The sequence below is a fragment of the Megalopta genalis genome, unplaced genomic scaffold (genome assembly GCF_051020955.1).
Source record: "Megalopta genalis isolate 19385.01 unplaced genomic scaffold, iyMegGena1_principal scaffold0020, whole genome shotgun sequence".
NCBI classification, from domain to species: Eukaryota; Metazoa; Arthropoda; class Insecta; order Hymenoptera; family Halictidae; genus Megalopta; species Megalopta genalis.
Genome location: NW_027476090.1, coordinates 1,263,201 through 1,276,311, shown reverse-complemented (window position 1 = coordinate 1,276,311; position 13,111 = coordinate 1,263,201). Strand labels below are relative to the sequence as shown.

General features: G+C 41.4%; 1 protein-coding gene across 1 annotated transcript in view; it reads left to right on the top strand.

Annotated features, from left to right (window-relative positions):
- LOC117224737 (uncharacterized) overlaps positions 1–12,283 on the top strand; it is a 30,463-nt gene extending 18,180 nt beyond the window's left edge. The window contains exons 3-4 of the mRNA XM_033477849.2: positions 1,199–2,788; positions 8,659–12,283. Coding sequence (XP_033333740.2) covers positions 1,199–2,788; positions 8,659–8,782 — 1,714 coding nt within the window. The 3' untranslated portion in view covers positions 8,783–12,283. The remainder of the gene's footprint in view (positions 1–1,198; positions 2,789–8,658) is intronic.
- Positions 12,284–13,111: the final 828 nt, after the last annotated feature.

The window sequence follows — 13,111 nt, the reverse complement described above, 5'->3', positions numbered from 1 at the left end:
TTATTTATTTTTAGGCGCAGTCAAGTTTAGTGTTTTTATGAAATTGTTGCATTAAAATCTATAAAAATATTTTATCGATTAACAAAACGCGAACGCGTAACAATTTGTGGAAGTAATTTTCTCATCAATATCTTAAACTCAATAGTTCATTACTTTATGTCAATCGGTTTGTATTAAATAGTGCATAAAAGGTCTCAAAATTATATACTCGAGAAATCAATATATTTATTAATATGATATACTAGATATTGAGATACTAATATTATTAGCATCTGTATCGGGGGGTCAGCGAATGAAAAAATTACATTGCTTCGCTCTAGTAATTTTTTACTAGTTTCCTTTCGCTAGTTCCCAAAATTTTCGCGCGTTCATCAATTAACTTCCGTACGAATTGTCTGTCAAATATTTGCCGACTGAACCTTTTAGGTATGGCTGAATTCTGCGCGAGGCTATTTCTCTGGACGGCAGAGTCTGATGTGTACTGTACAGAGTCTGATACTGTATATACAGGGTGTCCCAAAAATGTCTCGCATTCCGAAAGTGGCGGGTTCCTCGGACCATTCGAAGCAACTTTTTCCTTTACAAAAATTTTCTCCGAGGCACCGTTAACGAGTTATTAACGAAAAATAGTGACCAATGAGAGGCGAGTTCGGCTGGCGCGAGGCGATCGAGCCAATGAGCGGAACTGGGCTTCGCGCGCTGGTTGGCTGGGCCGCCTCGCGTCAGCCGTACTCGATTCTTATTGGTCACTGTTTTTCGTTAATAACTCGTTAACGGTGCCTCGGAGAACATTTTTGTAAAGGAAGAAGTTGCTTCAAATGATCCGAGGAACCCGCCATTTCAGGATTGCGAGACATTTTTGGGACACCCTGTAGACTGTTGTAAATCGATGCGAAGACAAAAGAAGTGTGTAACAATGCATATAAAGACGATTATTTGGTTCAAACGATGAGCGAGTGAGCTACTAGAGCAAGCCACTATAGTGGCGCGTCGTCCAGAGAGACGACATCCGCGGAAGCCGCTATAGTGGCGTGTCGTTCTAAAAGATGATATCTGCGGAAGCCATTATAGCGGCGCGTCGTGCCTAAAAGGTTAAAATATTCGACGTACCGGTTGTCACAGTATCTGAGCAAATAATTCCGCGATTTCCGAGTTAACGCCACAGTTGGCAGCAATAAATTAGCGACAATGTCACCAGGTACGGCAAGGACATTGACGAGGATGGTAAGAACGTGTTCTTCGAATGGGACCCGACGAACTACAAGAACGAGGCCCTGAAGGCGGAGGTGTACGAGCCGCGGAACGACAACTATCGCGCGAGCGTTCACAAGAGGATGCTGCACCCTGACGGGGTGGCCGTGTATCCGGTCTCCCAACTGTACACCCCGGAGAGCCAGAAGATCGCGCCGGTGGCGTTGAAGCCGGGCGCGCGGGCGCCGGTCCTCCAATACGCTCACCCGGAGTTGGGCGTGCAGCCGGCCAAGATCCTGAAGAACGAGAAGAAGCGTCCGGACAACTTCCCGGAGAATCAGTACTCGTTCACGGAGCAACGGCAGAAGAAGAAGTACGTGTTGAACGACAAGAACATCGTCGACAGCTACACGACGAAGAACTACTACCCGAACCAGCACTTCTACGGGCTGAAGAGGCCGAACGAGCCGCCGTTCTGGGTGAAGATATCCGAGAACCTGAGGAGCCAGTTCTCGAACGGGGTGGAGAAGATGTCGCAGCTCACCCGGCCGGTCATCGACCCTCTGGTGGAGGCTACGCACAAGATCTCTCAGAACCTTGGCCTGTCCAAGGGCAAAGAAGCTCAGGAGAAGATAGGCACCGTCGCTACCGGCAGCAGCATTCTGATCCCGGCGTTGGGCCTCGTGGCGTCGGGCGCTGCTCTGGGCATCGGGGCGGTGGCAGTGGGTAGATACCTTGACGTCGACGTTCTGAAGCGGTCGAACGACGAGATCGGGGCCGAGTTGGATTACCAGAGGGCTCTGGACGCTGATCAGCCGTTTCCAAGCAAGCTGGACCAACCGAACAACGGGGACACCATCGGGGAAACGGTTTACTTCCTGGAAAACGCTGCTCGGACCGAAGACGCCGGTCAGAGAGCCGGTGGTGTCGGGTCTTCGAGCAACGAGAACGGCGTCCTCGTGATCCTCCAGGAGGATCAGAAGAAGGAGAAGACAGAGACCGAGGCGAAGAACAGAAGAAGACGGAGCATCGACTATCTGGACGTCTTCCAGGCGAACGGGAACCTGAGGAACCTAGTGCGGAGCAAGCGTTTCCAGCGGAAAGGCTCGGACTCCATCGGCGAGATCGTGGAGATCGATCTGCCGGCTCGAGGCGGGAGCATCGACGTGACCGAGCTGGTCATCCCGAGGAAGACAGCTTCGAGTGAGAGCGCGGGGAAGCGTGATAAGGAAGATGCGTCGATTCTGGTGGTCGAGGACGGCTCCACGCCGACGCAGCTTTTCAAGGATCGGTTCGACGCCGAGGTTTCCTATGGGAACGACAAGCTGTTGGGCGGGAACGACGTCGGCCGGGAACAGAGGAATTCCGTGGACGGAAGGGACGAGAGGAGAAGGCGAAGGAGAAGCGTGGACATCGACCAGGAACTGGAGGACGCTCTTCAGAATCTGGAGAACGCGGAGGTGGCCGAAGTGGGCCACATCGACGGTGACTGGACCAACACGCCTTGCGCGAAGAGGATATTCTGCGACGCGATGATCCAGAGAGACTCCGACGCGGTCATCATGATGGAGAAGAAAATGGCCGCGCTTCTGGGCCTGTGAGTACTCGGATGTTCTGTTTTTCATGGTGGCTGGTTTCTCTGTGGGAATTTCTTTTTACGACGTGAACCGACCGGGCCGCGTATTGCAAAATGGGCAGACGGTAATCTCGTTGTTCTATGCTGGTGATATAATAATGTTGCCCTGGTTAGCATGCAGTTATGTAGCTGACTATGTTTGGCCGATGGATAACGCGCTTTCGTTTTCACGGAAACGGGCAAGCCGATGGGGAAAAAGCGGCACCGAATTTGGTGCTAGGCTAGGGAATGCCTTGGGGAGTTCTTTTCTTTGGCGTATTTTCATTAAAATGGCATATTCAATATTTTTTTATAATATAATAACTAAAGATAATTCGACTCACGTGAAGTGGAAGAAAATACTTGGACTAGAAAGAATATTTTTATGCTAGTGTATAACGATTTTTTCATCAAAGATTATGAAGATTGAAACAGAACGGTTTAAACAAATCCAATTGGCTATGATCGTCGTAAAATAAGGAACCATTATAATTATTCGAAATAGAAAAACGAGGAACATTATCACGCATGATTTTGAAGCCATCACATTTAAAGCTTTCAATATACAGTCGTAAGTGGACTGTGCATCTCTTAAGGGTATATATTTTAATGTCAGTTTTTTCAATAGAGCGTCAATCACTTTGTTTTTCCGCGTATTTGTTACACGCGGTTCCCTACGATTTTTTGAGATGGTAGGAATAATAAGCTGTGTTTCCTTTTTTTTCTTTAACTTGTAATATACTTGAATATCAAACTTAACACCGATTCAGAGTAGATTTTCCAGTGAATAGACCATTTTGTGTTCGGGTTGATGGTAGACTGCCTGTTGCGTGTTGTGTGTTCTCGGAGGTAAACTCGGTGTGGGTGTGCTCTAAAATTGAGATAGTCGGATTCGTGGATTATTCAATTCTTGCGAGGAGCGAGGGAAACGGTCGTCCTGACTGATTGGTTTGCAAAATTATGAAAGTGACCGCCCCGAACTAAGGGTCGCCCGCAGGTAGTGCTCGCACCCTCGGGTGATGCACACGAAGAATCCGAGTGTCCCAAGAATTAGCCGTAGCAAACAATAGTCCGGAAAATGCCTTTTCTCGATGGAACATGCGTACCATAAAAAAAACGACTGGGAAATGACATTTGGTGACCAACTGTGGATCATAAAGGAAATACTTGAGTAGAAGACGGAAACGGCTTTTTACGAAATTGCTTACTACGGGGGGTTTGGAATTTCGGTTGTTTTGTTCAATTATAAAAAATAAGCTATTTCTTTGGGCCTTCGGACCCTGGGTTATCCACATCTGGCATGTTTCGTCTTCGAGGACATCATATTTCCTGATTTATAATGATTCATATATTATATTTATATATATTGTATATTATATATATATTTATATATTATATAATAATAATATATTTATATATTATATAATAATAATATATTTATATATTATATTATATATTATCATATTTCCTTGATTTGTAAAGATTCCGTCATACAACGGAACACCAGGTTTATAGTGATCTTGATGATGAGTCTTTCCATAAAATCACAATAGACAGATCTGAGCAACCATACGGGGATTATTAAAAATAATATATGTAATCTAATCTAGACAGATTGTTAATTTATTTGAAAAATGATAGATCGTATTTTAAGGAATCGAAAATGTTTTATAACGTCGATTGTTATGATTAGCATGTTTTCCATTCACTTAGCGACCACGAAAACTCGACGAAATCGTGGCGATTTATTTAGCAATGCCAGTGCTAAGAAGTTAACATTTACGTTTAATTCCCTCCTCGAATTTCACACGTCGCGATCAAATTTGATCCATTCGATCGATTAGCGTAGAAATCAACTTTCAGGTTATCAAATAATTCTGTTAGCTAATTGCGAGAAGTATGACGGTCAACGTGTCAATTAACACTACAGTCTTGGAAGAAATCATCTATATTTGGGTATCAAAATTATTCTCCTAGATATGGAATGTAATTTCTGCGCTGATTTATTTTTAATAGCGAATTTTTGCACGAGAGAACCGACAGTATAATTAACATCATTTTTAACTTCGTACTTCTTATTTTATCGCGTAAATTGCTTTGTCATGTTGGTTCTTAAAATCGAAATTCGGGTACCAAAATTATTCCCCCAGATTTGAAATGTAATTCCTGCGCTGATTTATTTTTAATGGCGAATTTTCGCACGAGATAATCGACAAAATAATTAACATCATTTCTAACTTCGTACTTCTTATTTTATCGCGTAAATTGCTTCGTCATGTTGGTCCTTAAAATCTATATTCGGGTACCAAAATTATTCCCCCAGATTTGAAATGTAATTCCTGCGCTGATTTATTTTTAATGGCGAATTTTTGCACGACAGTAATAATTAACATCATTTCGTACTTCGTACTACTTTTTTATTTTATTAAGCAAATTTCTCCGTTACGCTGGTCCTTGAAATCGCAATTCGAATATCGTAAAGGAAACACAGTCGCCTCAAAGAGTATACTAACGGAATAAGATATGTTGGAATTACTCAAATATTGAAAAAAAAATTAAAAAGAAAAGGAATTACTCTCAAGTTACTTAAGTTACTCAACTATATTAAATTTACTCAAACTTCTTACGATCTCTATTACAGTATATGCTTGGAAAAGAAAGGAGTATATCAACAAATCAAAATCAATATCAGCCCCAGAACAGTTTCCATTTATTGTTTGTCATTTTTAACAATATATAAAAAAGACGCCTGAAACAATAAACCCGGATCCATGTTGAATCTAAAACGATCTCCTTAACTCGTCGCTATCGCTGAATCTGTAGATCGTTCGAAGCGTGCCGCAGCTCTTTCGAGACACAGTCCAATTTTTTTCATCGGCGAAACACGGTCGAGAGAAAAAGGGAAAGGCAAGAAATGTTTTCGCGGCGGAAGAAGACGCAACGCTGGCTATTAGGAGCAAAACCGTCTTCCTTTGATTCGCGGCGCGCGTTCACGGGCTTTTCCTAACACGCGGGCCTTACTGTACGTGACGCGATACGCGCTGCATGCACGGAGTGAAACTGTGCTAAACCGAGAGGTAAAAGTCGAATCAGTCAGTAGGACGTCGTCGGCGAAAGCTGGAAGAAAGTTATCTGTTTCTCGCTACGGTTCCGTATGACCAGCGCGCCGGCTCCTCGATTTTTCGCGCCTCCCCTCGCCGATTCTAATTTTATGCACTCAGGCACATGTTACGGCAAAGTTCTCCATGTCGCCGCGTACTCGCGTACACGCGAACACCGGAGGAAGCCGGATCTGTCGTGGTTTCACTAATTTTTAACTTATCCGACTTTCATTCGATGCTTCGATCGGTTTCCGCCGTTTATTAACTATTTGGGGCACGGCGGGATTAAAAATCGTGGGATTAAAAAATGTCCCATCTTTTTAATGCATGGCGCGGGACATTTTTAGACCCGACTGAAAATATTGCAATATTTATGTTTCTATATTATGTGATTCCTTTGTTAATGAAAAATATACCAGTTTTGTTTAATTAAAAATGCGATAACATTTCTGTGCAACGTGGGTCTATTCTATTTTCTGATATCCTGGGCCCCGAAGAGTTGGTGAATGGAGGGTTGATCGCAAACTGCGATGTAATGTGCATCTGATGGAACTATAAACAAGATTTACAACTCATTGCTTCTTTTTTTATTTATTGAGCTATGAACCCTCCTTTATTTATTGAGCTATGGAGTTATTAGCAATATATTTTGTAATATATTATTATATGATATATAATTGTTATATAATAATATTACATAGTAATATAATAATAATGTATTACATATCAGATATTATAAATAATAATATATTACTATGTAATATATGACATAACCTTGACATATCAGATATATATATTATTATTATTTATATATCTGATATGTAATACATTATTATTATATTACTATGCAATATTATTATATAACAATTATATATCATATAATAATATGCATAATATGTAATAATATATACATGTAATATATCATATAATATATCATACAATATTATTACATATTACTTTGGATACATGAAACTTATCAAGTACTGTATCTAACGCTTAAAGCTCTATATCGTGCTTTTTAAGGAATTTAATAATTGTTAACAATGATTGAATGTATGGGTTATCAAGTTGATAAAGTATAGCATTCATAGCATTCATTTCGCAGTCATATAGTGAGCTACAACTCATTGTAACAGTATTATACATATCACCTGAATCTAGCATGAACAGCAAACAGTTTCCCCTGACATTGAAAACGTCGAAGTTCCTGCCGACGAAACGACAATTACAACATCGTTTTCCGTCTTCCGCAGGTGTTGCAATTAACACGTTAAACACTACGCTACCGGTTAACCCTTTGCACTCCGCAGTCCCCTCTCGTGGGACATCGTAATTCTAGCATATCACTCGGATGTCCCCTCTCGTGGGACATTCAAGTTTATTAGTGATTACGAGGAATTCAGTTATTTCAGCGCAACTTTTTCAGACATGCGTGTTTCCCTGAAGTTTTCTCTTGAAATGGCAAATCAAAATATAGTAAAATTACTAAGATATATACAAGAAATGTCAGCGGGTTTTGACGAGAACGTGAGAGGCGTGCTCACGACGGTCCGAGCACTTCAAAGGCGCCACTTGAAAAGAGCGATAAGGCAAGTTTGTAGAAGAAAGATCGGTACGCGAACATAGCACGCACTGTATAGTGAGATTTATAATCATAAAATCTGGAGGAAAAGATTTTCAAAGCTGAACTCAGTCTGGTTTGAAGCGTCGAGCGGTATAGATAGATCTAACGAGTGAGAAAATCGGAAAAGTGATTGTTCTCTTGGTAAATAAATTGTTTGGTAACAGTTTTTTTGGTAAATATCATCTTGTGAGCTAGTAATAACAATTAGAAATTTTCAACCTATGTATTTATTCATACTTTTTATTAGAACAATGGCAAAACGTTCAAACACGAATGAGTCTCACGACACAAGTAGTAGCGAAGATGAGCTCCAGATAGACGTTTATACAGATATGTTAGAAAGACTCTACCTATAGAAGGTTTTCTTCTACAGTTAGTCTATCGTTTTGATAGCAGTGATAGTGATATCGTCCAAGCAACAAGGCGACGAGAGAAAGAGTTCGCATAGATAGCGATTACAACAACAAAACAAAATTATAAAAAATAAAATATTGATTTTTTTGCAAATTTCTCGAATTCAGCCAATTCATATAAGTCCAATATCATTATAATATGTTAGTTCCAAAACCATACTAAATAATACGAGAGTCTATAAATGCCCGTTTCTGCCGAAAAGTGGCGCTGAGTAGCTGATAGCCAACGTCCAGAATGGTTCGGAGTGCTAAGGGTTAAACATTTATGCGAGAATTTAGTATTAAAGATCCTTGAATAACACGAATTTATTACATTCGAGGGGCGCGCCAAGTTTTCTTCGACGCGATCAAACGAAATCGGTCGCCTCCGAAAGTTCATCGATCTCCGCGAACGATTGATCGATTCCAACGTCTTCTCTAATACCTGCTGATCCCTCATCCCGGCCCGATCCGATCGACATGAGCGTGATTCAACGCCGGCTTTCGACTCGACCCGACGTGACGGCGACTGTTTTTTTTTCGCCGCGCGATTTATTAACAAGCTGAAACGACACCGTCGCCAATTACAGAGGCATTAACTTATTCCGTCGGCTATCAATTATATCGCTTGGCCGTCGCGCCGCGCCGTTTTGTTCGACGGGCGACGCTGCTCCGGGTGCTTTCTAATGAATTTCTATCGGCCATTAATCGCTCGCCGTTTGCATACCTTCGCAGGATCCAGCCGGGGGCTGCCGTCCAGGTGTCCAGCCACTTCCAGGAGGTCATGGATGCGGTGCGGAGGCACGATTGTTCCAGCTTTCTGTGTCCCCAGGCCAGGCCCGGCAACGTGTTCTTCTAAATCCGTCGCCCCGGGGGCCGCGCACGAAACCGCCTCGATCGTGGAAAGCGACGCTGATAAATCGTTCGCCGTTCGCGGTGAAAGCAGGCCCGGATGGCGTTTTATGAGATCCCGAACGAATTTGATTCCCTTCGGCTGGCGGCTTCTTCCGCGTGATCCGACCGGCGTCGACGTTGCAGACGTCCAATTCGGAGCCCGTGCTGCTCGGATTCCGTCGGATCTTCGACAACTGGCAGAAGTCTTTACAACAGTAGGACACGGTGTTTCAGAATGTGCGTTCTTCGAGAACCGATGGACTGGATGATCGTTCTACGAGATACTAACTCGAATTATTTAACAAAATTCACCGTAGTTTTAGCTTTTACTTTTTTTCTTTTTTAATGAGATCTTTCTGGCATACAAACGATTATTTTCTTCGTCGTTTCAGTTTTTTTTTTTTAATGAGATCTTCTATGAATATGTCTGTGAAATTAAGCATGGGAGAGTATAGTACGAGTACTAATCGTACGAGTTAGTGTCACACGATTTGTGAAATTTTCTTTGCTGCTTTTCTCTAAATGAATATACAGAAATTTCGTTCACATTTTACCTTAACTCGTGAACACAAATGAACGACTTGGGAAGAGGAGATACGATTAGTCGAGCCTTGCGGCTCGTTTTTATAGTTATCGTTGGCAATTGTAGCTATAAAAACGAGTCTCGAATAATCGTATCTTCCAAAGTTATCAATTTTTATTTACAAGCTGAGGGACAATGTGACAGAAATTACTGTACTCTGTGAACCGACAGAGTGACATTTATATTCCAGGAATATTTTACGTTGATTTACTATTTATACAGAGTATCCGAAAATTATGGTGCTTCCAGGAAACGAGAAATTCCTGAGGTCATTTGAAATAACTTTTTCCTTTACGAAAATTTTCTCCGGGGCATCGTTCATGAGTTATTAATGAAAAAACAGTGACCAATGAGAGGTCAGCTCTGTTGACGCAAGGCGGGCGAGGCCCAGTTCCGCTGATTGGCTCGGCAGCCTCGCGTCAGCTGAGATCTCGCCCTCTCATTGGTCACTGTTTTTCGTTCATAACTCGTAAACGGAGCCTCGGATTGCATTTTCGCCGAGAAAAAAGTTACTTGAAATCACCTCAGGAATCCCTCAATTCCCGGAAGTAGCACAATTTTGGGACACCATGTATATCGTTCCACTTTTGTAATTGTTTATAAATTTTTTATTTAATTATAAATCGTACTGATTCGCCTTTGAAGTCGTACATACCTTTGAAATACTGAAAGATTAGGAGATAATTAAATGCGAAAATTGAAATCAATTTTGTGAACAGGATAAATAATCCTTGAAGGGTAATTGAAAAGTGTCCTTATAAGTAGACTCTCCACAGCTTGAAATCATGTGCACTATATTCGGTGAAGCTGTATACTTTATCACGACAAACTTTAACTGCCGTCTGCCTACTTTCGTCATTTCACTGATCGTAAATTCTATTGGACACATTATGGCACAAAAAGGAACGAACTTTCATTTTCTAAAATCGCACTTCGAGGACATAGAAAGCTATATTCAGTTATATTGACTTATATCAACTTATATTAGCCATTTAGAAAACTTTCTGCCCGCCTAATCTTTAATCTGTCGAAGAAATTAACGTCGACGTATTCCGTTGTTCCAAGCGTTTGTTTCTCCTTTCGACTAGCATGATCAGTGAGAATTCAGAATCGAGAAGCAAGATTATATTATATTACATATTTGTTGCAAGATGTTGTATTACATAGCTAATAACAATAAACTAGTTTATAGCGCACGATTTAGGCGAACAACAGTACGCGTTCGATAACTTTCCCTTGCGTTTAATACGCGTCTGGCATTCAGGTCGCTTGAACTAATTAAACTCGGTTAGTCACATTCTGAAACACCGTGTGCACCCGAAGGGTGCCCAAACTTCATGGGAACTTAACGATAATAATTTAGCCGAAGTCGGAGAAGCTACGGAAAGAGAGAAAGAAGAACGAAAGGAAATGGTCGATTCGATGAAATGCGAATGTTTGTTACGCATCGATTGTCTGACGTCAAACGTTGATACCGCGACGTCGCGTTTGTATCGAACGATTATTATTAGGCGGTCAATTATATACCGTTTGCTGTCGTTCTTCCTTTCACGATGTTTTTCGGAGAAGAGATCACGGACCTGGTCTCGAGCCAAAAGTGTACATACCTGCCACTCTATTTAATATCATGCCTAAGCTACTAATTTTAAGATACCTTAGAGAAATAAGGTTCAGGATCGAGAAAGGCGATCGATTCGAAGACTTCCGAGAGGCCTGGGTAGCCTAAACTTGACCTAAACCGTTCAGCCGGCAGATTAACCTTTTAGGTACGGCTGAATTCTGCGCGAGGCTATTTCTCTGGACGGCAGAGTCTGATGTGTACTGTACAGAGTCTGATACTGTATATACAGGGTGTCCCCCAAATGTCTCGCAATCCGAAAGTGGCGGGTTCCTCGGGCCATTTGTAGCAACTTTTTCCTTTACAAAAATTTTCTCCGAGGCACCGTTAACGAGTTGTTAACGAAAAACAGTGACCAATGAGAGGCGAGCTCAGTTGGCGCGAGGCGATCGAGCCAATGAGCGGAACTGGGCTTCGCGCGCTGGTTGGCTGGGCCGCCTCGCGTCAGCCGTACTCGATTCTTATTGGTCACTGTTTTTCGTTAATAACTCGTTAACGGTGCCTCGGAGAACATTTTTGTAAAGGAAGAAGTTGCTTCAAATGATCCGAGGAACCCGCCATTTCCGGATTGCGAGACATTTTTGGGACACCCTGTAGACTGTTGTGAATCGATGCGAAGACAAAAAAAGTGTGTAACAATGCATATGAAGACGACTATTTGATTCAAACGATGACCGAGTGAGCTACTAGAGTAAGCCACTATAGTGGCGCGTCGTGTCTAAAAGGTTAAGTTCGCGCGACGCGACTCGAGCACGAGATTCGGGTCAAATTTGAGTTTCCCAAATGGATGTCTTCACTTTCACTCGATCGCCTGGTTTGCCGACGCGCGCGATCCACGTTCATTCAACGCCGTGAACGACGCGCGACGGTTCGAATCGTTTAACCCTTCGCACTCGAGTGGTGACTCCGAGGCACCACGAAGATTGTTACACCACGTTCCAAGAAAATTTTTATAATAACGAAGCTCACGTGTAAAGAATTGTTAAAAGTCTAACTGTTGTACGAGTCACGAGACTCAATTTCATGTGCATAAAATGCACTTTGTCATTAAAATGGAAATACCGTAAGTCGGGAAAGTTCATTTAAATTTTACAGTTAATATGGCTTCGAGTGTAAAGGGTTAACTCGCGCGGCGCGTTCCGACGCGGAACATTGTTGCAAATGATATTTATTTCGTTCCCATTTCACGGAGGGCGTTCAGGTTTCTCGAAAAAATGCATCGAATGTACGTATAAGTTTAGCAATAAATGTGTTTTTTTACAGTATCTTTTGGAACGGTTCATTTCGCTCGGTACCCTTTCGGAAGAAACGTTTGAATAAAACATGTTTGATTATCCTGTGTATCTTTGTCCTGTGAAGCAGTTTTTTGCGACTTATTTGTGCGTTTCGGTTTCGCGAAACAATCGGATGACACTCGTACGTGAAATTCTATAGGGTCATGCTGAAGGATCCAGTTACAATCAACAAATCCGTGGTGGATTCAGTGAAGAATAATTTCTTTCAATATCATTAAAAGTCATTTGATTTGTAAGCTGAAAGAAAAGATCGTCTTCGGTTTATAACGAAACGAAACATTATTATTGAATTTACTATTTTCCAAAGGAAATACAATGTATTTGTTACGTGAAATTAAATTAGAACCGAAATCCATAACTGAAATTCAGAACCAAAAAATAACAGTTATAGTATCGATATAAAGATTTTTCCCCAATTCGTGCTCAGATTGCACACAAAAATGGACAATTTGGGAAGAGTGGATACGATTATTCTATACATTAATAATTAATATTACTACATAATAATTATTACTATATTATTATTATTATTATATAATTATTATTAATATAGAGTACGATTACTCTATATATTAATAATTAATATATACGATTATTATATATATTTATGTTTTAATAGTTACCGATTGTCAACAACTATAAAAACGTGCCACAAGGCTCGAATAATCGTATCTCCCCTTCCAAAATTGTCCAATCTGAGCGCAAATTAGAGAGAAATTATTGTATTTCACTATCACTGCTATCAAAACGATAGACTAACTGTAGAAGAAAACCTTCTACAGTTAGTCTTTCTAACAT